The 26,907-nt window shown below is 46.5% G+C and overlaps 1 protein-coding gene across 1 annotated transcript in view; it reads left to right on the forward strand.

The window, feature by feature from the left end:
• The window catches only part of ZNF827 (zinc finger protein 827), a 161,233-nt gene that overhangs the window by 82,818 nt on the left and 51,508 nt on the right, over positions 1-26,907 (forward strand). The window contains exons 6-8 of the mRNA XM_036241328.1: positions 2,925-3,164; positions 5,503-5,560; positions 22,307-22,410. Coding sequence (XP_036097221.1) covers positions 2,925-3,164; positions 5,503-5,560; positions 22,307-22,410 — 402 coding nt within the window. The remainder of the gene's footprint in view (positions 1-2,924; positions 3,165-5,502; positions 5,561-22,306; positions 22,411-26,907) is intronic.

Consider the following 26,907-nt stretch of genomic DNA (forward strand, 5'->3'; position numbering starts at 1 on the left):
CACAAACCAGTGCAGAGGCTGAGAAACGCTGCTTGAGGAAGGACAGCAAGCATAGCTGGAAGAGCCGGGGCTACAAAACACTTACTGCACCACGTCTCACTTGCCCATTGAGATGTCAGTTTGAAAGCTCTTCTCCGTGAGTCTGGAGTCCATCGGGTAGATTCAGAATGCTAAAGGACGTTATCGGTGGCCAGTGTTTTGTGCATTTTTGAAAGGTCAAGGGTTGTCGTAAGAAAGAGCAGAAGGCACTTCATGGAAATCGTACTTGAAATTATCCCAAGTAGCTTTTAAAAACGGTTTCATTAAATTCAGTGGTGCAGATAGCCAAGTGGTTTTGATCCAGGGACAAAGCTGGGGAAAGGTGAGAGAGAGAGAGAGAGAGAGAGCGCGAGCGTGCGTCAGGGTAGGGGATAATGGAGCTTCTAGCTTTGCTCTGTGTGTTGAGATTTTTTTTTTTTTTTTTTCAACTAAATGAATCTCTTTTTAGTATTCCTTTGTGATTGTCTTCAGCTTTGGGAAAGACTTGCAGGGTTCAGAGACATCACTATGCACCTGTGACACTGACCCCACTGTTTATTTCCCAAATGTTTGAGGGAACATGAAGAGGGAACCGTGTGCTGTGACTGCTCCCACGAGTGACCCAGCTGAAGTCACCAAGTCCTGAGGGGCAGGGGGTGTGGTCAGGACTCAAGGAAGAAGTAGATGGACCGGAAGTAAAGGCAGCTAAACATATAACTTGCAAGGCTTCGTGTCCTTTCTTTTTAGCATGATTGAATCAGAAATGTGGCTTCACAGACATACAGAGAAAAAACAGCTTGGCAGAGTTCGGGGTGGGGGAGGGGATCCACATTAACTGGAACAGTTGCCTGCAGTTTAGTTGCTGACAAAAAACAAGTTGCTTTCCTGAGAAGCATGTGTAACATGTCAAGAGGAAAAAAAGAACAATTAGCACACTTCTTACTGAAGAGCTTATTGATAGCACCATATTAATTTTGATCATTTAATTAAAAATGCTCTTCTAGCTTCTTTACTGCAAATCAATGAACTGTACAGGTCCTTGACTTTCACCTGTCTCATACTTAGCAGGGAAGCATCGTTTTCTCTGACCACCCGGGTTACGGCAATGAGATTTCCCCCTTCACATCTCTGACTGCTCCGCAGATCAGCATCTGCTTTATATTTTTTCTTAATGTTCGTTCTGTGTATCTACCTATCCATCCATCCATCCATCCATCCATCCATCCATCCATCCATCCCCAATTGCCACAAACTTTGTAGCTTAAAACAACAGAAATGTATTCTCCCCCTGGCCTAAGGGCCAGAAGTCTGAAATCTGACAGCTCTAGGGGAGAATCTTTCCCTCCCTCTTCCACTTTCTGGTGGCTCCGGGCAACCCTTGGCTTGTGAGGCAGGACTTCAGTCTCTGTCTTAGTGTCTGTGAGCTGCTGTGATAGGACACCATGGACCGGGTGGCTTATAAACAACAGAAATTTCTTCCTCGTAGTTTTGGAGGCTGGGAAGTCCGAGGTCAAAGAGTCTTAATACTTGGTATCTGGTGAGAACCCACTTCCTGTTCATAGAAAGCAGTCATTCTGCTACGTCCTCACGCGGCAGAAGTGGCTCGGGAGCTCCCTGGGGTCTTCTTCGTAAGGGCACTTATCCCGTTCACGAGGGCTTCACCCTTGTGACCCAAACACCTCCCAAAGGCCCCCTTTAAATACCATCTCGTGGGGGATTAGGCTCCAACATATTCGTTTGAGTGGGACACAGACTTCCAATCTATAGCACTGTGTCTGTCTTCACATGGCCTTTTCCCCTGTGTCTGTGTCTTGTCCCTTTCTGTCTATAATGAGGACACTTGTCATTGGATTTAGGGCCTACAGGATAATCAGGACGATCTCATTGTGAGATCTTTAACTTAACCACATCTGCAAATACCTTTTTTCAAAATAAGGTTACGTTTGCAGGTTCCTGGTGTTAGGACATAGATATATCTTTTGGGGGGGTCACCATGCAGTTCACTACTCTGTCTGTCTCTCTCTATCCATCTGTCTCTCCGTGTCCTTTTTGTTTTCTGTTTTCTGGGATGCTGAGTACACAGTAGCTACTAACAAATGTTTATTGATTTGAAAGGGTGGCCTTATTTTAAAGTGACCCAAATTAATGGCTGGGCTAATTGCCTCACCTTGTTTCAGAGATGTTCTGCCATCAGCTGTAAGGCACGCTTGGGCACAGAGGCACTCCTGAATGCACGTTTCAGACAGGGGACCAACATCCAGTAGTCACACCTAAAGCAAGAACAGTCTGTAAATGGAATCGTTATTATAAGCTGTAAGATTGCTGTTTTTCTAAGTGTTAATCCTTGGGCTGCAATTAACTTCCTAGGTGGTCTTGCGGATTACTACCTCCCAGCAAGACGTAAACGTTTTAGTTGAATCAACTCTATTTATCCTTTATTAATTTAGATGCCCTAGAAGAGAAAGAAAAAAAAACCATCAGAGCTTTAAAAATAGAGGGAGAAAATCGTTATGTTAATATGCCAGCTCTAGTTTGAGCCATCGAAATTGAGTTATGAAACAAAGACAGACATATACCATCTTCTCTGTATGTTCTGGAAGCGACGTGGCAGAGAAGAAGGGGGGTTCCTGGGAGTGGCCAAGAACCCCAGGTCAAGAACCCCGAGTTCTAAATTGGGAGACCTAGGCCTGGTTCTGCTGCCATTTGTGTGGCCTTGGGCAAGTCACTCCGTTTTGTAGGTTTCAGTTCCTACTTTTTTCAGGAAACCAAATGGACCAAACCAGTAGCTTTTCCAGCTGAGTCTCAGCGTGCTGCGCTCTCTCCTGCACGTCTGTGATGAGACACTGGGTTTGGGTCAGAATTAAGAAACTCTGGTGTTTTGTTTCTCTTCATGCACCTGCTTGCAGCGGAAAGCTACAAGGAAGCCCAGATGGTGAAGATTAAAGAAGAACCCATGGAGGTCGACATCCAGGACTCGCATGTCTCGATGTCACCCAGCCGGAATGTTGGCTATGGCACTTTAATGGGGCGAGAGAAAGCCGAACCCTTACAGAAGATGCCAGAGGGCAGAGTGCCCCCAGAGAGGAACCTCTTCAGTCAGGATATCTCTGTGAAGATGGCTTCCGAGCTCCTGTTTCAACTGTCAGGTAGGTGTGCGGGCAGGAAAAGGTCGACAATTGGGAATGATTGCAAGGAAGGCCACTCAGAGTGAAACCCCCACCTGATAGGATTTTTTCCCCCAACAGAAATCGATTCTGTTACTTGAACTGCTGCTCAAACTCAGTGGCTAAAATGTTGCCAAGTTGCACTCCTGCCAAACTTCCTTTAATAAACAGTTAAGCATCGTTTGAAATGAGAACTCTGTTCAATTCAGTGCGAATGACCCCTGTTGACCAGGCTACGGGTCTCACCTCCAGTTTTGTTTAGGCAGTTGATCTGATGAACAGCCTTTTTTGTTTTGTTTTCTAATGTGCAAAAAGATAAACGTCAGTTTACTCCAACAGTGACTGAATTGCCATGAACTCCAAATTAGTGTGGTCCGAATTAATGCGATTTTACTGTATCTCAAAAAATACAATAAAAAGTAAGGAAAGGGAAAAGCAAAAGATGAAGAGAGGGGATTTTTCTGGCTCTAGCCTAGAAGAACATTTTCTGTAAAGCAACTGTGTCTACTTGGAACACTTGGAATTCAAATGTGCGATCATCAGTAGCTCAGAGTGTCATGATAGAATAATTGAGGGTTCTAGGGCCTACATTTTGCCCTTTTGTTAACTCCTGCATGCCTTTTGTCCTCAACAGATTGTCTGAACACGATCGAGGCTGATGATACAAACACGCATAAGAGTTAGATTTGCATAGAGACACACCTCCCTTGTCCATAGTCAAGTCTACCTGTTGAAGCTCACACACCAGTCAAGCCGGGTACTAATGTTGGATAAGCTCTTTTGTTAGGGGTAGCAAATTGAAAGCACCCACTAGATGCCTCGTTATTTAAGTATTACCTTGTTTTCCCCGCCAAGAAAAATACCAGGAAAGAGAAAAGAAGCTAGAATCCGTGCACCGTGATAGTCCACCTTCCACTGGCCCAGCCACACACGCCATGCCTGTGACACTGTGGTTGGTGCCGAAAATGGAGGCCCCCGGGTTCTCAAACAAGGACTGTGTGCAGTCTCTGCCGGGGTGGAAATAGCTAATTCTGTCCACTTCACAGGACACATAGATCTTTACAAACTCCGAGAAGCTCCCAAACGTGCAGGTGCTTTTTTGTGTGTTTTTTTTTTTTTTTTTTAAATAGACTGAAAACATATCTAAACACAGTATAACTTTGAAGACGATTTAGCAGTGAAAATTGGCAAAGTGAGGCTGGGAGGTTCTTTTCAGAGTCTGTGTCTCTGAGAAGCACATTATCACAGTCTGCTATCAGCTCCAAACTTTGTGTCTGCGAGTTCTCGCCCTGGCGCTGTCACAACTGCCTGGGTGACCTCAGGCAAGTCATTTAGCCCCAATTTCCTGCTTTCTAAAAGAATACTGCCTGGGAATCTAAATGCACCCTCATTGTCACTGGCGAGTGGACAGAAAGGGATTGTCCACGCAAACTGGCAAGCAGCAGCCCAGACTCTGTAACCGAGCATGGGACAGATGTTGTAAATCTTTTGTTGAAATTTCCCCCGAAATCCGTTAAGATTAAAAGTTTTGTTTTTTTTTTTTCACTTGCCCTGCCGTTGAAACCTGAAACCCTGGTCGAGTTGGCCGGGTTTTCTCTGGACACTTAAAAGAAGCCATTGAGAGCTGTGACAGTTGGGGCAGAACCCTCACATTGGAACTGCATTGAGGAGGCCAGAGTTCAACTTTTGTGTTCTTGAGAGCTAATTAAATAATTCCTGACAGCTGGTAGATACAGACCTCAAGATAGAGTAAGGGAGGGTTTACCTCTCCTTGTCTAATGATATTTGGTGTCCCCTGTGACATTTATCAGAATAAGCACAGGGTGACTGCAGCACCCAGAGGTCTTCTGGCTGTTTTTATATCCCTCTCACAAAGGGGCCTGACAATACAGAACGCTTAAAGGTTGTCATCAAAGTCAGGAGCGGAACAGTTGCAACAGCGGCAGTTTTCATGCTGAATCAGAGGAAAGCAGAAATTTTCAGCTGGGGGAAGATGCAGGAGAAATAGCTATCGTTGTGCTTGTGCGCGAGCATGTGTACATGTACCTACTCTGGCCTGATTCAAACCACACAACATGCTTGAAACTTGTTAGTAACTGTTTCCCTTGGATTGGTCTTTAATCACATATTTTTGTGGACGCTATCTGTGTCTTCTGAGGATGGTCTTTACTAGCAAGACAGGGAGGGTTTGGCTGTTTAAAAAGAGGAACCAAAAAGAAAACCACAAGAGAAGAAATGTTGAGGCTGTTTCTGCTGAAGCCTTAAAGACACAAGTTGAGTGAATGACCTAAAAGGTATGTTCCGTTCTCTCTCCTTACAGAAAAAGTGAGCAAAGAGCACAATCACACAAAGGAAAACACCGTCCGCACGACCACCAGGTAGGCGCTCTCTGTGGGGCCCCTCAGATCACCCACGTGCCACCTTGTTCCCCAAAGCGCTTTCTCCCGCTGTGTCCAGAGGCCTCCCGCCCCTGCCGACCATTCTGTATGAGAACTTGGTTGGTGGAAACAACAGAGGAAGCGAGGACACCAAGGAGGGGGGACCGTTAATATTGATCACACATCTAAGAGGTGTTCCTGTGCCGGGGAGTTTCCATGTGCTCTTGTTTCCTACTCCTGACAGTAATCTTGTGAAGTAGATCTCCTGATCCTCTTCACAGAAGTTTCTGGACCTTTGAGTTGAATGGGTGGCACGGCTGTGACTGGGAGCTGGGTCTGTGTCTCGGGACAGCCACACTCGGGGAAACCAGGGCGCTCACTGCAGCCGCTCCTCTAAGTAGCTCTGCGGCTCTGGGCTGTACCTCATCACCAAGCAAATCCCAACGTTTTATCTCACCGCATTAGTAGGAGGGTGAAACATACAAAGCGGAAGAAAGATGGTGCTTTAAAAAATTACGGGAAAGCCGATAATAGCTAACAACGGTGGGTAAGGAAACTGTCCATTGGCTAAAGGCAGTTTGAGGAGGTCGGCCAGGGTGGGCTCCCCATTGGTCTGCCGAATAAAAGGGGGCAGCCAGTCATCCAACACTGAGCTGTTGGAGGTGAGCGCCAGCAAGCTCAGACCCGCCACTGCAGATCAGGTGCTCTGGGGAGATGCGACCTCCCCCTTCCAAGGCGTTAAGTCAAGGAACTTTGCTTCCCTGAGCAAACTTAGGTGCTCCCTGATGGGAGCATTGATTAGTTCTGTGCTTTCAATTCTTGCAACAAAAGACAAATAATGTGTTTCTCTTTGATGTCGTCTGGAGAGACCTCAGAGTGTCGCCAGGCACTTGGGCGGTGCTCAGTCGAATCTTACCTGAGTTGTGTTTGCTTTTTAATTCTATGAATTGGAATTGAAGAAGATCACACATGAGTAGTAATTAAAACAGAGCCAGCTTGCTTCACACAGAGTCATATTAGGGAAAGGAACCTCCCTGTAATAGGACAGAAGAGTGGTGTCAGCCTTGTCTCCACGGATAAGGACACCAGTGGAGATGGAGTCTTGTGATCTGGTCTGTGCGTTGCGTTGGGAAATGGGTCTGGCGGGGGGAGTCTATTTCATCTATGAAGTGGGATGCTCAGATAGGAAACAGAGGCTACTGTAGGCTCCAGACTGCCTCCTACCTGTAGTCTTGAGGCTATTTCACGCATGTGCTTGTGTCTGTGGGTTAAACCCATGACACTGCCATATTGGCACACTGAAAATAATAAATGTTCATTTTAATTGGCTTCCATCAGCTTCTCGAAGTGTCGCAGGCCAGGTTCCTTAGCAGCAGAGCTGGAGAGGGGGGTGTCTTGGAGGGGCTTTATTGAGGAGTGTTCTCAGAGGAACCTGTGGGGAAGTGACAGGGCAGGAGGGGAAGGCAGGGTTACTGAGCCGGCATGTGGTTTTAGCCGGATTCGAGCCTCGGCTCTGTCCTGCAGTGAATCCTGGCCCATGAACTGCATCAGAGTTAATCTTGCCTCGAGGAACAGGGCCGCTCCTTGCATCCCGGTAGTATTTACCGACCTCAGCAGAGCCTGTGTGACCTCCCAGGTGAGGGGGCACCGGCCATGTGGGCAGCTCTCACTGAGCTGCAGACATTCCCAGTGACTCTGGAGAGTGCACTGGGGGGTCTGGGGGGACCCCAGCAGCATCTCCCATGGAGTGCTCTGCTGCTCTATAAGATTACATGCCAATATTTACGTAACAGAAAGGTATGCGGCAAGACCATGTTATTTTATGCTTTTCAGGTGTTCTCTGGGAAGAGGGAAAAGGAGGTTTGAACTAGCCCCAGACAAGTGAAATGCACCTTGTAGCCTTAATTGCTTTGGCTGGAGCTTGAGCATAATTACAGGATAGAAGAGAAAATTATTTTAGCCATTTGGCAAAAATGAAGTAATCCTTAAATTATCCTCTTGCTGGGAGTAAGAAGAAATCAGATCTTGCCCAAAGCAAAGGAAGAGGTGCTTCCTATAAGCCCCCAATCCCCACCCCACCCCGTGATGTAGTGTTCAGAAATCAGTATTACCGAATTCTTGCTTCACTATTCTTCTACAAAATCCTCAGTATGTGTTTATTTTTCCTTTGAATAGGCAGCTTACTCAATTGGCCTCCCCTCAAATAGATCTCTTTTTTTTTTACCTCCTCACCTCATTACTTCAGGTGGAATAGAATCCATTTATCTTTAGATAGAGTGAGGTGGGGGGGGGGGGAGAGAAACATCGATGTGAGAGAGACACATTGACTGGTTGCCTCCTGCACGACCCCAAGCAGGGCCAGAGACCGAACCGCAACTGAGGTACATGCTCTTGACCAGAATCGAACCTTTGACTCTTTGGCCCTCGGGCCGAGGCTCCAACCACTGAGCCAAACCGGCCAGGGCCAAGAAATCCTCTTCAATGTGAGTTAACTGATAGCAGGGATGGGAAAACATGCCAACTGTCTCTCCCCCTTTGTGAGTCCTGGTTTATTTTGTATGCACAAGGTCAGCTTATGAGTTATGTTTTAAGGTATGATTTAGGATACTTTTCAAAAAGATCTATATCATCTCCAAATTTTCCGTATCTCCAGATTTGTAAGTGCTTAGTAGGATGTTTGGTTAGTTATCGGATTTCTCCTGTTTGATTTCCCAGAAGTCGCTGACTGTGCAGAACAATGGCTCATGATTGGAATCAAGCTCAGAATCTCCCGTGTTTTCGAGTTGCTGGGTATATTTAAGAGAGAGCATAATTTAACCGTGACCTATAATGGAGAAGGGCAGCCCTGGGATGCTGGCCCCAGGAAGTATTCAGAAAGAGCTCCTCCATTCAGTGAGATCTCCTGCTCGTGGGGCCTGATGTCCAGGGGGACGGGGGGAGGGACAAGACGTGCGTGAAGAGAGCAGCCGACTCTCCCTGTGCTTCATGAACCCACCACTTCCCCCACAGTTGTTCATCATTATTGATCTTGACTTTCATTCCAACCACAAGATCTAAGGAAAAGCGTAGCAACCCAGGATGAAACACTCTGCAGCTTGGCATTTCAGTGTGTGCTTACCAATGAGACGGGAGGTGCATATGTCCCTGCCTGGGCGCCAAGAGAACACGAAGCCAGTGGCTGTGTGTACAGCGAACTCTCCATCCCACACGGGCCGGTGGTTGTACCTCCCTCCTCATCAAACCCCCCCTCGTCACAGCTGTCTGTTGGCAGGTCTGCGGTTTGTTAATACTTCAGTTATGAGGTAGGGAGATATGGGGAGAGAAAATGATGGTAGACAGCATTCCTTGTTAGCAGGGTTTAAAAGAGACTTAGGTGAAGCTAAAGGTTGAAACGAATAACTAGCAAGTTCTGGATCATTGGTTCTCTGCCTCATTTTTTTTTTTTAACTCTTACAATGAAAAATTTCAAAAATACGGAATGTACCTATCATTCAGTTTGTACAGTTATCAACTCATGACTCATATGTTTCATCTATCTTTTCCTTTTGTTCCTCCTTCCTCCCCCTAGATCATTCTGAAGCAAATCCCAGACATTTTAAGAACTGGTTTGAGAATGCCTTTTTTAAAAAAAAAAAAACCCTAAAAACTTAGACTCAGCTGCTTAAAGTGGGATCATCTTCCCAAAAGTAAAGGAAAAAACAATCACCGAAGTGCACCATGTAGGCAGGAAGAAAAATCAATCAACTTAGCAGCCGGAATGATTGGCTCACGGTCCTGCCCTCCGGTGCCTCAGCCTCACCCCTTCCACCCTTGTTTGTGCCCCCCGCGGCCCCTCAGTGAATCCGTCCTCTAGTTGGGACGTCACCGTAAATGCTAAGGCAGCCGTTCCTTGGCCTGTTTAACCTTAGAGTCTAGAAAATTCAATCCAAGTGTAAAGAAGCCCGTGTGGCTCCTTTGAGACAGTGTGTGGACAGAGTGTTCTTAATGCCACTCCACCTGACAGATGAGATGAGGAGACAGTCCAGCCAGACCCCGTGAGAACAGGACTGAACACTTAAGAGACTAATAAAATCCGGATTTTTCTGTTTCCTTCCTCGGCACAAGCCTAGGTTCTGCAGGGACCAGATAACCAGTTACTCTGATCGTTTGTTGATGAAAATACATGAAGCATGATATCATAACCAGATCCCAAAGTTTAATGGAATAAAAAGAAGATCTCCATCTTCTGACATGGACCATCACCCAGCCAGGTGCAGGATAAGATCGAAATAGGAAAATGGAACCCTAGAGTCAGAATCAGATAGCTCCTGGCAGGTGAATTGAACATGCTCAATGTTGTGTAACACCATGAACTTCAAACAATGGCTGCCAAGAACCCTCTCTTGGTTATTTGTTCTCTTTTCCCCATTAATAATTCAGTGTCCATGGGGGTATAAGATTGCACGCCTATAAGAAGAACTTCTCACACCTGGCTTGCTTTATTCCAAAAGCGAGGAAGTGTTTACCTGAATTGTCCTTTTTCTTCATCACTGGACAAAAAAGCAGAAGCGGGGAAAATCAGAGAAAAGTAGATTTATATCATGCTGTGCTGACCAACATTTAATTTGCCCAATTTTGAAAATTTGAAATGCGGGCAATTTTTCTATGATTTAGATAATGGCACTTACAGTATTTACTGAAAAACGTATGCACTTGGAAGTGTTCAATATAGAATTTTCCCGTGTGATGGTTTGGATGAATGTCCTTAAATATTTATGATTCAGTAATAGAAATTGCACAAATTTGTAAAAGTATAATGTGCTGCCTCAATTTGTGCAATTTTCCCTTTTCATTTCTTGAAAGGCAGACGAGAACAATACTCCATTACCTTAAAAAGTAAAAGATGATGTACAAAGAACTCTGCATTAGACAGAGGCAATTAAGAAAACAGGAAAGAGAGCAAATGAAACTGGTGCTTTTTTGAGCCGCTCTCCGTATATTCTCTTAACCCTTTATATTTTATGACTTTAAGATTAAATGCACTGAGAATTCTATTTCTAAAAAGAAAAAGAAAGAAAGGAAATTACTGCTGATTTCATGGCATCCTTTTCGTTGGGACATTCAGTGCTTTTTTAGTGAGGTCAAGGCTGATGGTGGGCCATTGCAAATGTTTTTCAAGTCCCCTTCCTCAAGACACTGCCACCTACTGGAAGCTGTCCCAGTAACTGTGTGAGCCTGTGAGGCCTGTGGTGGTCCATGTGCCCCTAAGCCTGGCAGCTCAGTGCAGTGCCCAGCCCGCTCCACTGTCTGCGGCCGCCGTGGCGAGGATGTTGACTTGAGAGCCTTTTCATGGGCCATCCGTGCTTTTGAACTGCTCTCTGAGTTTTCACTTTTCAAAGGAGTTAAAACTAATATTGGAAAACAGTGGGTCGGTTTGTAAAAATAACAGTCGCCCGAAACTGCTTTGTGGACTGCGGCCGTTGGCGGGTTCCTTGTTCTTATTTCACCAAACCTTTCTCAGCACTTTTATCTATTCCTATACTCCCTTGTCCTGCAGGTATCGCCCTGTGCCATTTCCCTTCCATCTGTGACATCTATATTGAGCTGTTATAGTTGAAACAGTAGCTGCCAGAACCGTTTAGGTTTGTGTTTCTGGGAAGAGGCCACTTTGAATCTCCTTTTCAGGGTCGGGAGAGGGCTGGGCCTTTCTTTTCTTCGATTTCCATGGGCTCTCCCACCTTTACTTCTGGCTTGCAACAGTATCCCCTCTTGTTGTGTAACTCAGGGCATCAGGAACAGAGTGTGAATCTGTAGGTCTCTGTAAGTAGACACCCAGAACCCCTCTTCTCCCCTAGTCACCTCTGACAGGTGGTGGAGAGGAGACATGACCAAAGGTCTGGTGGCTTTGGTGCCGGCCTCACTCCTGTTCTTACCTGGGATTTGCTCTCGGGAGTGTCTCCATCGTTGTTACTAGAAAGATATCAAATATTCCAAGACTGACCTCTGTTGAGGACTGAAAAGCCCTCATGGATGTTGCCACGGGCCAGGGGGCACCCACATTTCACTGGCACCCCCCACAGCTTGACTGCAGGAAGACTGAGTTCATCTGTTCTCCGCTCACCTGAGCAGAGCCCGCTGTCCTTGTTTATGCAGAAAGTCAGATTCCTGCGGGAGATCCAGGTCCCTCCACCGGCTGACATTTCGCGGAGCCGGACGAGCAGGTTCGCTTCCGTGGCCTGCGGTTGGCTCGGGCTCTCGGGGTCTGGCCCCCGGGCCGCAGCGCCCTCCACAAGCCGGGCATTGTGCTCCTTGTCCTGAGGAGTTTCCTGGCTCCAGCCGCTGCCACAGGAATTGTTCCTTGAAAACTGGGTGTTAGGTTGTACGGGTTGGCCCGCCTCTAAGACAGCCCTAAATAGAAGGCATTTGTACTTTTCAGAGAAGAAAATAAAAAAAATAAAAAAATCACCAATATTTTTTTTCCCCTAAAATCCTCTATTGTTCTGATACTTGAAACGGCGTCTTCCTTCGATAGCGCCTGGCTTTCTGCAGCTGAAATGGACTGACCCTGGTGGAGTCATATTTTAGATGCAGTTGTCCCAGCCTGTGTCTTTACAGCTGCCTTCAATCACCTCATCCCTTGGGTGACTCTTTTAAAACAGAAATAAAGGATCCTAGATCATAAAACTTAATCTTTTTAAAAAAACTTTATTCTTTTCAGTGACAGTTGACACTCAATATTATATTGGTTTCCAGTATACAGGAACATTTCTAAGTTTTAAAAAGAACTTCTATTTCCAGGAGAACATAAAGAAAAAAAAAAGAATCATTAATAATCAGTCCTGCTACCCAGACAACCACTACTAAGTTGGCTGAATTTTTTTGTTTATATGCGTATATTTTTCTATAAAAATCAGCTACTACTATATAGAGAGTTTTGTAATATTCTCTTTTTACCTAGCAATATATTAAGGATTTCTTTTCATGTCAATAAACATAACTCAATATTATTCTTTTCATGTTTGCATAGTATTCGGTGTTTACATGTGTCGTAATAGATTTGATCAGTCTCCTGTTATTGGATATGAAGGGTTTTGTTTTCCCAAGTTGTTGCTAATATAAGTGGTACAGGAATAAACTGACTCACAAAAGCATTCACAGTTTTCAGTCTTTTGTTATGAATTGTCTAGTTGACTTTCAGCAAGGTCGAATCTACAATTTGACCATAAGCTAATGATAGAGAGAATAGTTCAAGGATCTCTGTGCTTTATCATCAATTCTTAGTGTCTGTCATCAAGCATTTTGTTTAGGGGGAGGCATTTGTATTTGTTATTTTGCGTAATTTCTTTTACTGTCATTATTTTATTTGACTTTGTGTGGATTGAACTTTTTGTGTGATTGTTGCTATTGATTTTTTTTAATCATGTAAAATTTCAAAACAAAGTAGAAGGAATCATGTAATAATCACCGTATCCCCACCATCCAGATGAACAAACATTTGCCATGCCTTCTTCACCAACCCTTTCCCCCATATTTTACATCATAACCCAGACATCATGACATTCACTCCCAGATTCTTTGATATACATCTCTAAAAAGTAAGGCTATGTTCTGCAATACCATTGCATGCCTTACAAAATTAACAGTATATTTGACTGGGTTTTAAATTGCTGAGAAGGCCCTGGCCGGTTGCTCAGTGGTTAGAGCACTGGTCTGCAGACCAGAGAGTCCTGGGTTCGGTTCCCGCTAAGGGCTTGTAACTCTGTTTGCAGTTTGTCCCCGGACCTGGTTGGGGTTGTGTGGGTGGCAGCCACTCGATGTGTCTCTCTCGCATCGATGTTTCTCTCTCTCTCTCTTTCTCCCTCTCTCCCTTCCGCTCTATCTGAAGATAAATGCAGAAATATCCTTGGGTGAGGATTAAAAATAAATAAATAAAAATAATAAATTGCTGAGAAGGCTCTATTGGTTGGCACCAGCCAAGTGCACAGCCCTGTCAACGGACTTGGAGAAAGAAACACATCTTAGCTCTCTTGTCACCTCAAAAATTAAAGAAGAAAATCTGGTGCCTATGGGATAGTAGAGTGATGGAGTGACCCTGGCTCTCCTTCTGCCCACAAGCTCCATTTAGAACCCGCTGGATCTGCACTGCCAGCCTCAACATGTGGACAAATGCCCCGGCAGAAACTTGCCAATGTATAGCCATTAATTCAAGTTTATTCGCTACAGTCCTTCTTTCTTTGAAAATGTGTGCACCCAACTTGATCAATGACTGGGCTTCTGAACCTGGCCCACTGGGGTCACAGGAGGTCGTCTTGGCTGTGACCCTTTTAAGCTTGAATAGAGAATTCACTGTTTCTGATGGTCAGAGTTGTCGTCTGGTCAGAGACCCTCCCCTCAGTCATTTTTAATCTTGAATACTCTTCTCCACCCCCATGTCTACAGGCCTGTATCCTGGGTTCTTTGATTAAAATAAGTAAGTAAATAAAAGCATTCAGGAATAGGGGTCCCCATTTCTGTGGTATTGAAGAGGGAAGGACACTGTTCATGAGCACTATTAAAACTGTTTTCTTTCATGATAGATTACCTTTTTAACTGAGTACAAGAATGTCCATAGGAAAATGGGCACTGACTTTTCTACCTAAGATGTTAATGTCTGGGCCCATTTCTAAAGAAATGAAGCCACACCATCTCTCATCCAAAATGAAACCGAGGGCCCAAGGTGGAAGCTCAGAGGACCACATACAGTCCAAGCAAGGTAGCATTTAGGGATTGCTGTGCCCGAGCTTAATGACCTCACCAGGGTTTTTTAAGAGCCCAAAATTCTTTAAAAAAAAAATCTGTGGAACTGCCCGGCCTGTGTGGCTCAGTGGACTGAGCGTCATCCCATGGACTGAGAGGTCCCCATTCGATTCCCGGTCAGCGCACATGCCTGGTTGTGGGCTCCATCCCCAGCAGGGTGTGCAGAGGCAGCCGATTGATGTTTCTCTCTCACATATTTCGATCTCTCTCTAAAGAGTCAGTCAATAAAAAAATTTTTTTACAAATCCGTGAAACTCAGCATTTAATGTATTTCAAATATAGTTATTGATAAATACGTTACAACATATTAGATATAGAAACATATCAAAAATATAATGCATCTGTTATTTTATTATAAATTATTACCAAATAGATTAATCAAGGACAGTAACATTTGAGACAAAAGAAGCACTACCTAAAAATGAAGGAAGTTGCATTTACCATAAAAATTAAGGTGAAAGTGAAATCATCTTATTTGCTCTTTTTGAAACATGAAGATCTTTTATAGAAAAAGAAAAAGTGGCACTGTTTCTGTTGTTGGTATATTTTCATACAGGCTGTTCCTCTGACTCAGAAAGTTTCTTCTGACCTTCAAGTGCTTGAGGAAATGTTGAGAAAGTAGTTATAACTAATCCAAATATTTCCCCTATTCCTTATCTTCTAATCATCATCTTTTTCATTGATATGTTGGGAAAGCTTTTTTAAAAAAAAAAACACACCCCTTTTTTGGATTTTGGCAAGGACTGCATGCTGTTATTGTTAGCAAGGTCTGGGTTTTGTTCAAAGAAAACATTTCCGGTCTGTTGTCATTTCCTTTCATTTCGTTATATATACATGGAGATTCCAAATGGAAGTCACTGTATCCATTTCCGTCAGTCAGTCGTATTCCATGTATTCAGAGAGTCTGTGGACTGAAGTAAGATTTATTCTTGGAATAACTTTGGTCTGTCGCCCTCTCTCCTTGAGGCTCCCGGAGGCGTGGGAGATGGTCCTGAGCTAGTGTGCCCTGTGCACTGCAGAGTGTGGCCGTGTGTCACTCTTGAGTCTGTCTCGGTGTACGTGGTTCAGAGGTCCGAGTTTCAAAATTCCCACCACAGTGGTTTTAGATCAGTGTATGGGATTTCAGTGCTTTTGATCCATCAATACAGAAAACTAGTATTTCAGTGCCTGGGATGAAGAGCTGGGGCTAAGTGAAGATCGAGAAAGACCCCGGTAACAGGAGGGATCAACAGCCATCTGGCGAGGTGGCCCAGAGGGAGCAGGTAGCAGCAGCCAGAGAGGAAAACACTGGCTCCCACAGAACTTCTCCAGCTCAGAACGGGGCTCTGGTTCTCCTTGGACAGTCGATAGCTTCTCCGATCTCTCCGAGTCCGATCATTTATTCTTCAAATGTTCTTAAAATAAAACAGAGCAATATAAAAATCAACTCCAGTTCTTTTACACATATGTGACCTACCTCTTAGAAAAAACCTGGAGGCTGGATGGAGGCTCAAGTACTTTCACTTGAAAATACCCCCCTTTTTAAATTCATTTAAGAAAAATTTTGCCCATGTGCAGATTGAAGTCAGACTATCACGTGAGGATGGTGTGCCAGCAACTCTTCCATTGCAAAGGATTTCATTCCATCCTGAAACATGGAGATCCTTACGTGTTCTGAGAAAAAGCTCATTAGAGAGCAAAATCTTTTTTTTTTGTCTTTGTTTCATCTGTCTTTTCAATTTGCCATCCTCAAGTTCACTCCTCAGAGTTATCAGCAGTGTCTTTTAGAAGGAAAAAAATTTCTTCTCTGTCATTCCTTGAAAATTATTGTCCTTGCTAAAGAGAAAGTGTTCTTTCTTTAACTTTCTCCTACATACCATGTCCATCTTCTCCTCTTTTTTGTTCTGTTTCGCTGCAGCTGTCAAACTGAGAATCCCTGTGACACTTGGTTTTCGTGGTGGCACTCGGGGGGGGGGGGGGGGTTCTGTTCTCCGGGCACGGACTGCCAGTTGGCCCTCAGATGTTAAAGGTGCAGATACTTGTGCCATAGTCGGCACTTAGCCAAATGTATCACTATTTAGAGCCATAATCTTTTATGGACTGTTTTATTATTTATTGTAAATCTTCTCTTTCTGCAGCCCCATGCTGCTGACCTACAGCTCGGGCTGCCTGCAGTTGTCCAGTCACAGTTGTTAACCCTTAGATTTTTCTACAGGAGAAAGACAAAAATGCACATTTAATGTCTATTTCCTTTTTACCTGGAAAAGAAAGACGAATAGCTAAAACTTTTGTTTCTTCTAAGGAACAAAAGGCAGGGAAAGTAGTGGGTGTTGGGCAGTCCTGAGTCTGCACCAGCAGCTTCTAGATGCGACTTCTGAATATTTATTATTTACGAATTAGCTGAATCTTCCAGGTAACCCGCTGCTATGCAGGGCCAAAGGGAATATGTTGTGGTAGATGGTGATTTTGTTCCCTAAGTGACAGTGCCCTCCCCCATGAACTGTGAGTTTCAACCTGCTCCACCAACTTTTAAACCAAAAATATTGATCAGAAATAAATTTGTAAACAAGTTTTGCCTTTTTCCACTTCCTTTGCTCACTTTCTGATGGAGAGGCTTTTTCATAGTAAAATGACTGAAGTTCAGGTACCTGGAGAGTCAGGAAGTGAGAGCTTGCAACATTGACAGGTTGGCTCCTTTTGTGGAAGAACTGGTCACTAAGTTACCGCTTGAAGGACAGTGCAGACACGCCTCGGAGTGGACGTCGTGAAGTCTGTGTTTCATGCGTTGCATTTCTCCCCGGGAAGATGCAGACGCAGTTCCTCCTGTGTTGGGCACCTCCTGGACCTCCCCTGTCCTCCACCCTCTCCCACCCCGCAGTCCCTGCCGCCTGAACAGGTGCCGGCTTTGGTCACCGCAAAGCTAGACAACTGCTGAGAGCGGGTGGCCTGCACGGGACAAGAAAAGGAGCTTGAGGAACACCTTCTCAACACTAAAGTTACAGCGCTCGACACAAAGTTCAAAGTGTAGCCTCCTGTCCTCAGAATGTGGGCAGAGTCACAGATGACCAACTGGAGGTCTCATCCGTGGAGCAAGCACATTCTCTATGGGCATGCTCCAAGTTTGGTGTCCCCTCCAACCCAGGTGGCCGCAGTGCCACCACGAGCTTCATATCTGCACTGAGATAGAGGCTTACCAACCCCCAATGGCCTGGTTACCTTTCCCTTCTCATCTGGGCTTCTATGCTAGTGACGAGCTTGCCCCCAGGAGCCGTGGGTACAGGCCTTGGAGAAGGTTAGGATTGCAAATTGCTCCATCCCCTGTGTTGTGGAAGTAGGAGAAAAGGGGAGCATATCTTAACTTCTAGAGAGAAGCGAAGACTAAAATTATTTTCACTTGCTCAGTGTCTCAGTTGATAGAGCCTTCCTTCAGGGACCCAGGATCCTGTACACTGAAATGGCTGCCTCCCCTCCTCCCTCCACCTCTTCCTTCTGTTCTGTCCATTCCAAGGAGTCATGGTTCTGTGTTGTCCATGAGTTGGCTGGATGCTGAGAGACCACACAGAGGCAGTGGAGTTTAGTGGGGAAGAGTGCACACTGGGGTGCCAGCCTGCCGGGATTCAAGTCCTGGCCCAGTTCCCAGCAAGGGCAGTTATGTGACTTCTCTGTGCCTGAGTCTCTCCATCTACACGAAATACAGATAATGATAATAATAGTAGCTACACCAAAGGGTCCTTGTGAGGATTCAGTGACACCAATACACGCAAAGCACCTTAGAACAGTGCCAGACACTTAGTAAGTAATATGTGTCCGTTACTGTTTTACTGTGCAGTTACTATGTGCTAAGAACTTGAACCTGGGATATCTTATTTAAGCCTTGTGGCACCCTTACAGATTTTTTAATCTCTTCCCAGTTATGAAACAGGCTAGAGAGGGTGTTGATTTGACGAAGGTCACTTAACTCCGAAGTGGCCAGTTCGGAATTCAGCCTCAGATCCTCCTCATTCCAAACTTCGTGTAACTTGCTGCGCTCCCACCTCCCCGCCTGGGTGGAGACAAACTGCGTTGCCACGGTGTATTGGACACTGTTGCTCTGTTAACCTAATGTCTTCTCTCTATAGATGAACCTTACACCAGGCTCAAGATGCCTTGACTGGTGAATATTTCTCTGTCGATTCTTCGCCTGGTTACGGCGCCAGAACTTTTTGTGCCATTTTGGCATTCAGCAGGACTCCCTGCCAATTCTTTGCCCCCTCGGAAGAAATCTTTTCTTTGCTACGCAGGGTGAAGCTGACATACAGGGTAGAAATTTATTTGGAATGCTGTTCCCCTCAGCGATTGTCCCGCTTTGGCTCAATTTCGGGGAGCGGCTGGGGATGGCAGGGCTCCAAGCCCACATCAGGGGGAGTCTCTGCTGTTGAAGAGAACACGTGAACGCAGAGCGAGCCCAGTTCACTGCGTACACGACGCGGGAGGCTGTCCCCCGCCCGCGGCGTGGCGGCCTGGCCCGGTTCACCTGGAGACCTTAGCGTTAGTTGTACAGGCACCTGTGGCCTTCACCTGCCCGATCCTGTGCACTGTTTTCCAGCCCGCGAGTGTCTGCCGGTTTGCAGCACTGGTCACCAGCATCCCCACATGTGATATGGACGGCCACTGGCCACCTGCCTTGTCCTCTGCAAGTCCCCACCCCACCCCCAGGCAGAGCTTCCTGGTCCTGCAGTTCTATTCCAACCATCACCTCCTTACTTAAAGCACAGCAGGGCTCCCCAGGACTGTTAGGACAAAGCCCTGCACACAGTGAGCGCACGTGCCGCACCATCCTCATCGCCCGCCCTCCCGTGGGCCTTCCTCCAGCGCTGCAGGCTGGCTGTGCTCCTGCTGCAGGGGCACTAGCCTTGGGGCACTGCACAGCCCTGCTCGCCACTCAGGGCTCAGGTGAGGTGTGGCTTCCGGGCAGCCCTTCCTGGCCAGGCCAGCCCCACGGTGTCACTGCACAGTCCCCTCCACAGCACCAGTCACGCGGCGTCCCCGTTCACCTGCGCACAGAGCCTCCGTGCGCCCTGAGATCTGCATCCGTAGCCAGTTTTGCCGATGGTTCTGTTCCCAGGCCTGGCGGTGTAAACCCCAGGGAATGAGGGCAGCGCACACATTGCTCTGTGGCCAGAAGGGTGCTGTTCTAGAAACCCTTCGGGGGGCTGTCTGGGGACACTTGGTGTCCTCAAAGGGTAGTCTCCACATTTCAGACCAGACAGTCCCAGGGGCTCCCCAGAACTCTAAGATTTCAAGGGAACTGCTATGGCCAGAGTGACAGTAACAGGCAGCCATTGCCTGCTCCTTACCCTGTGCCCAGGGCCAACCCGTGGGGTTTCCCCGGGGACTGTCCAGGCAGACGGAAGATGTCACTGTCACCTCCTGTGGAAGCTTCAGAGCTGAGGAGGTGGGAATTGAGAAATGTATACTCTGGGTTTGACCAACAATCCTCTGTCTCTTCATCCTTAAACATGCTTTGTTTCGCCCTGGCCGGTTTGGTTCAGCGGTTGGAGCGTCGGCCTGTGGTCCAGAGAGACCCGGGTTTGGTTCCCGCTAAGGGCACGTACCTCGGTTGCAGTTTGTCCCCGGCCCTGGTTGGTCGTGCGGGTGGCAGCCACTCGATGTGTCCCTTCACATCGATGTTTCTCTGTCTCTCTCCCTCCCGCTCTATCTGAACAAAAAATGGAAAAATGTCCTCGGGTGAGGATAAAAACAAAAACATGCTTTGTTTCTGAGCCATTTTCTTCATGGAAATGTTGAAAATTAACCTAATCATTCCAGCAGTCAGCTGACCCTTCCAAATCTGAGCACCCTTTTCTTCATTCATTTTATCCAAGGAAACTACAATTTTTTTCCAACTTTTGAGGAAATTGTCAATTCATTTAAGCTCCCCTTTGGGCTAGACAGAGATACAAATAAAAAATAGCTCAGATTTATTGAGCACTTACTATTTGCCAGGCACTGCGAAAAGCGTATTCCATGGATTGTCTTATTCGCTCCTCACAGCTCCTCTGTGAGATATGGATAATGTTACCATGCCGTTTCATAGATGAGAGTATACCATTTCATACTCGAGAGGTACTTATTTGTGCCTGGTCACACAGCCCTAAGTGTGGAACTTGAACCCAGAACCGCCTCCTCTCAAGCTCCTGTTCTTAAACACCATGCACCACCGCCTTAGTCCTGCAAGCATTTGTATCGTTAGCAGGTGATGACATGTTTGACACATGTCCCCACAGCCCACTGCCTGCTGGCCTATAGCCAGTTCATTGCTAAGCCTCTTTAAATCAGTTTATGTTTAAGATACCACTAAAAAGCATGCGACACAACGTTGCATTAAACCTAGCCTAACAGTCATGTAAAACTATATTGTCTTTTAATGTGTGTTTTACTTTTTTGAAATATTTATGTCTTTCATTTTAGCTTACTACTTCCTTTATAATAATTAATAATAGTCACCATAGCCATGCAGCATGTTTAGAAAGCAACACCTATCATGGGAGTCCTAGGCTGGTGCACCCTCAGATCTTTTCCTTCCTGTGATCTGAGGGTCTGCAAGGGGCCTGATCCCTGCAGGCTGTGTTTGTCCGGCTTTTGGGAAGGGTCAGCCAATCAGAGGCCCTGATGGGAGATGGGGATGGGGCTTAAGGAAGAGCTAAGGTATTTCTCCCCCCTCTCCTAAAGCAGGTGCATCTTCCCTGTGGCCCCAGCCCCTGGACTTCATGTATGTCCTTTTGTCCCTCCAGCCTCAGGGTGGTGGTGGCCTTCTGTTTTTCCTATCTCTGGCTGCTTTACTGCCCGTATACAACTGTGTACAACTCTCCACAACCTATGTACTCAGTTCCCTTGGTTAAATTTACCTGTTATAAATAGGTCTTTGCAGTTCTCCAGGTTGGACGCTGCTAGATACTTCAGTGTGCTCACCTGGGATCACAGTACTGATCTACAGTTTACTTTAGAGGCATGGAAGACAGATGATATGATTGGGTGAAAGCCCTCTGGTTAAAAGCACCGAAAGCCTTTGTGTTTACTCTGGCTGTGGTGTCAGTGGAAATCCTGGCTGGGTGTTTGGTGTCCCTGGTTCCGGTTCTAGCTGAGTCACTAGGCATACTTAGAATCCCTCAGGTCAGAGCCTCCGTTGCGTGGAAAATGAAGGTGCTCCGGTGTCCTTCCTGGTGGCTCCGTTAGATGGCTTTAACTCCTGAATGTAGGATGCAGTCGCGTATCTGTGGGGACCAGTGGTGTCTCCTTCAGTGGAATGGCCCCCTACTCCAGCTGTATCTGCCCTCCTAAGGCACGTTGTTGGTGCCCACGGGGTCAGGGTCCAGAATGTGGGTAAGCCAGGGCAAATCTGCCGCACTCTGGGGAGAACCTCAGACAGGCCTTTCTGACTCTGACCCAGATGGTTGGTCTTCATTTGCGCATAGCACACTTGCAGAACATACAATGCAGCAGTAAAATGTCGTGCTCAGCCGTCCTGACTGTGGGCTTGACCGGCTTTCAAAGGTGATATTTCAGCCTGGTTGGTGCAGCTCAGTGGATTGAGCGTCAGTCCCTTGGACTGAGAAGTCCCCGTTCGATTCCCCGTAGGGGCACAAGCTCAGGTTGCAGCTGGATCCCCAGTAGGGGGCATGCAGAAGGTAGCCAATCGATGTTTCTATCTCTCCCTTCCTCTCTCTCTCAAAAGAATCAATAAAAACATTTTTTTAAAAAAGACGTTATTTTATATATTCACCTTATGTATAAAACCAATAGCAGAATGTGCATATGCACTTGTCTGATGTAATACGTTTTCTCTTTCTGTTTTAAGCACAATCTTCTTATAGTCTCTTAACACCATTAGAAAAAGATGTCCAGCGCGCGCGCGCGCGTGTGTGTGTGTGTGTGTGTGTGTATTTGGGGCCAGATGCTCTGGGTGCCTTAAATGACTTTAATTTACTAAACTTCACTCCCCCCCACCCCCAGCCCTTTCTTTTCAGAAGACACGTTTAGACAATCACCATTCTCCTCCAATTCAAAAGACCTGCTGCCCAGCGACTCTGTGCTTCACGGACGACTATCAGCTCCAGGTACGGAACACCGTTGGCTTTGCTTCTACTGTTGATCGCTTAAAAATCACTTCTCTGAAATGTGCGGATTTTCAGATGCTTTCAGCGCATGTGTTGACGTTATTCAGATGAAGAAGCCGGGTTTTTAAAAAGAGGGAGAAACTCGATTTCAGCAGCCACAGAAGTGTGTTGAGGGGAGACGCGGACAGCGAGAAAGCTCTTGTGCTGTGGGGGCTCATTGTCGGTACCCATTGGCGTTTCATTCACGTGGTGAAATTCTTATTCTTTGAAGGAGCGAAGCATAACCTGAAAATAATTTGCTTTTCGTATTGTCAGTACTTCAGATAGGCAGCCAGGAAGGTAGGGGAGGGTGGTGGCCAGGGCAGGACCGGTCAGGACCCTGGTGGGGTGTGGGCCACCACAAAGACCACTTCGGTTTCCACGGAGGCAGCGCAGCTCCCTAAGACAGTCTCGCCACGCGGGTTTCACCCTCTTCGCGTGTCTGCCATCAAGTGCTCCTTTATGCCATCTGAGCATCAGTATATAATTTCTTATCTACTCTTCCTTTTTTTTTTTTTCCAGAGTAAAAAGAAAGATGTGTGTGCTGTCCCCTTATCAGCAGCATGACTGTCCCTCAGGGCTCCTGTGTGTGTCCTCAGAGTTATTATGAAATGAGGACATTTGAGAACCACTGCACTGCAGGCTGTACTCCTTACTCATCCCCCCACCCCACCCCAGCACCAATCCAGCAGCCAGGAAACTTCCGGCTGCGGTTACCTTCCTTCCCGGCCATGGGGAGAATTTCAGAAGTTCTCGGTGGCCTCCACACCCATTCATTGGTCCGGGAGAGTGGTGGGAGGCCATGGCTCCATGCATGTGCAGGAGAGTGTCACAGCAGGGTTGTTGGCTGAGGACCCCTGCAAAAATAAAGTCCTGGTGTCCTCCACATGCCCGAGGAGCCCAGTGTCACAGACAGCTGGAGATCTGGGTATTGTGTAATTCAGAAAGAGCCAAATTGCATCTTACGAAATGTTGGTTTGGGCATCACAACTCATTGGAAAAGGTTTGGAACAAACCGTTGGGAAAAGGCAGCTCTTTGTCATTTTTCAGGCTTGTGATGGCAGTTACTTTCCTTCTCATCTCCGAAGAGGCCAGGTTCCTGCATGCTTTTTAGCTCTGCAGGACTTTTCAGTTCAATCACCATAAATAATACACATACCCCAAAACACATTACATGACACTTGGTTCTAGAGGTGGAAAGAAATTCTGCGTAGTCGATGTCTTCATTCTCAGACGTGCTATTTGAACTACTGTTTACTTCTCACGGTGTCCTTTTGAATGGCTATCTCCCTGGTCCCCAAATTATTGCCCTGCTGTGAAGTTGATGGATTGTGACTTTCTAATGTCAAAATAACTGCCTAGGAATGGCAAGTCGGAGTGCTGTGACCCATACAGCCAGCATTCCGTGATGTATGTACCAACCCTGCATCACTGGCTTTAACGTTGGCTTAGCTATATTTTAAGAAGGGTTTACTGGTCAAGTTACAACTCAACCTCAGAGTGACACCAGTATATGTCTAACTGCCCAGGTGGCGTTTCTGTGATTTGCTTGGAAGACTTACATTACAAGTGAGATAAACTCACACGTAAATAGTTAACGTATTTTGAGGGGAGAGTCAGCATCACGGGGATTTTAGAAATGAAAAGCTGCCATTCTGAGGGAGGACCAACCTCTGGACCTCAGAAAGCGATTCTTCAGGCAGGGGCTGAGCAAATGCCTTTACATTTCACTGCACCACACAGTGGAAGGGGGCTTTTAAAAAACAAGCAAGGTGACACTGCTTTACAAGTGGAGTTAAAATTAGAAAATTAAGAATGGCCCTGGCCGGTGTGGCTCAGTTGGTTGGGTGTTGTCCCATGCACCAAAATGTTGGTGGTTCGATTCCCCGTCAGGGCACATGCCCGGGGTGTGGGCGCGATTCCTGGTAGGGGCGTGTAGGAGGCGGCTGATCGATGTTGTGCTCTTAACGATGTTTCTCTCTCTCTCTCCCTTTCCCTTCCTCTCTCTCTAAACTAAATATTTTTTAAAAAGACATATTTAAAACAAAAATTAAAAGTGATGAGGACAACCTTGTGAGCATGTAGTTCCTGCAATCTGAAGACATGTTTTGTAAGGAAAGCCCCCAAATTTGAACTAATTGTGGAGAAGACCTAGCTGGATTAACAAAATACTGAAGTATGGAGACTTTTTAAGTAAATAATTCTTTCAAGTCTGGACAGTGGTGACTGGACGTGGAGTACCTACTAAATTAACACGCCCCAACCCCTTTCCCTCAATTCAGAAACCCAAAGCTCTACCAACCACAACTTCGGGAGTAAGTTACTTGGTGATACAAACCAGTGGGGGTCTAGTTACAGCCTCTGTGTATTAGGCCAAGGGTGAGATTCATGCGTTTTATTGCAGAAATATCTACGCACTTGATTAAAAAGGCCCACTGGGGTACTGCACAAATTATGCTTTGTGGCCCCGACTGGTTTGGCTCAGCGGTCAGAGTGTTGGCCTGAGGACCAAAGAATCTCGGGTTCGATTCGTGTCAAGGGCACGTACCTCGGGTGCAGTTCGATCACTGGCCCTGGTTGGGGTCATGCGGGAGGCAACCAATCGATGTGTCTCTCTCACATCGATGTTTCTCTCTCTCTCTCTCTCTCTCTTTCTCCTTCCCTCTCTCCTACTCTGTCTGAAAATCAATGGAAAAAATATCCTTGGATGGGGATTAAAAATAAATAAGTAAATATATATATATATATATATATATATTGCATCATATTATCACCTTGAAATCAGAAAAAGTATGCATCCCAAACTACACTGGGCTCGGGGGGCTCGGGTGTTGTGGGCCTTCATGTGTCTGTGCCGTGCTGGGAACAAGGACGCGCGAAGCTGCGGTTGAGGGTCTTAGGTTCTGCAGTGTAAGAGTCATGAACTCGTACAGAAAACTTGGAAAGCCCCGTGGGCAGCAGATTGCTGACTCACTGGAGAAGACGTGACGGGAAAGAGTTCGGGGGGACGCCGCAGCGCTGGGGTGGCATAAGTAATGAGGGCCTGGCTTGGCGAGAGCTGGGGAGGATGGGCCAGGCGGACAGGGTGGCCGACCGGTCTGGGAGGCTGGTTAGCTTTGCCCTAGCAGGTTGAATTAAGGAATGACGGTGACTGTGCAGAAATGAGGAAGCCGGGAAGAAGGCAGCTGGCTTTAGTGACTAAGCAGAAAATAACTTGTGGCTAGTATATCAACAAAAGCCTCCGAGTCCTCAAAAATCTGTTGGGTGTGTTCAATGTCACTATTAAAATGTTATTTTTATTCTTTATTTACCTTGCAAACGTCTTCCCACAGATAATGCAAAGATAAATGTCAATCCAGAGAATCATCTCAGATTCCCAATGAGTAGAGGCCATAATTAATGAGATTTCATGGGCCTAGTTTCAATCTAAGAAATCCCTTGCAACTGCTGAAAATGCATGGCATTCATTCAATAACATATTGGCCCGTGTTTATATCCCTTCTATCCACGGGAAGAAATTCTTCTCAAACATCTTGGAGTGAGAGCGTGGGGCAGGTGCGGGTGTCCCACACGGGAGGCTCATCTGGGGCCAGTGTGTTGAGAACGAAGCGGCAGCATGGGGGGCAGCTAAGTGGGGCGAGGTGGGTAGGACCGTGGGCTGTGGAGACGTGGAGGATAGCGCAGTTAACTAGGCATTTGCCTTCGGCAGATGGTATCTGAGACACACAGCTGCCACCATCCCAGAGAAACAGAATAAACACAGAGTTTCACGGTGCCTTGGCCTCTGCTGTTGCCACTATTTCTAGACTGACTTTGCTGCGATCCAAAGAATGCTCGAGAGCCCAGACCTCACGCCTTCGCTTGCCGCGGGTGTCTTAGACAGAGGTAACACCAGGGATCCTTAATGACACGATGATTTAGACGCCGCTGTCACCTTCTGCTGGAGGGACGTGGGGACAGATTACCCTTCAAGCTGTGAACAGATGACTGACGCACCCTGGGTGGTGGTGCTGCTGGTGGTGATTTTACAAAAGAAAGAAAAGAACTTTCCCGTTACGTGGGAGATAGAATTACAGACCATGTATGGCTCCACGCACTTTGTCTACTGGACAGTCGCTTGGCTCTGTAACAGACTTGTGTGAGTCGGAGAAAGGTTCTGAGTTCAGGCGCCTGTGGGCATGCGGGGCGGTGCTTCAGGGTGAAAAGCAGACCGGGTGCCACTGCGCCCGTGGCCGTCTGTGTCCGTGGGAAGAGAAGGGTTTCTGTCTCAGCACGGCTTCTGACGGTGTGGAGCTCCCGTTCTGTTTTATCAAGATTGTTGGAGTCACCGTCTGTTTGGTCTGTATTAAGCCAAAAAATAATAACACAGCCTGAGCGGGTGTGCAGGAAAATGTGGGTCTGCGTGGAAATCCTTCCCAGCGTTCGGAATCACCGGCGCTTCTGCTGGTAGTTTGAGCA

This window comes from Molossus molossus, unplaced genomic scaffold (assembly GCF_014108415.1).
Source record: "Molossus molossus isolate mMolMol1 unplaced genomic scaffold, mMolMol1.p scaffold_m16_p_4, whole genome shotgun sequence".
Lineage (NCBI taxonomy): Eukaryota > Metazoa > Chordata > Mammalia > Chiroptera > Molossidae > Molossus > Molossus molossus.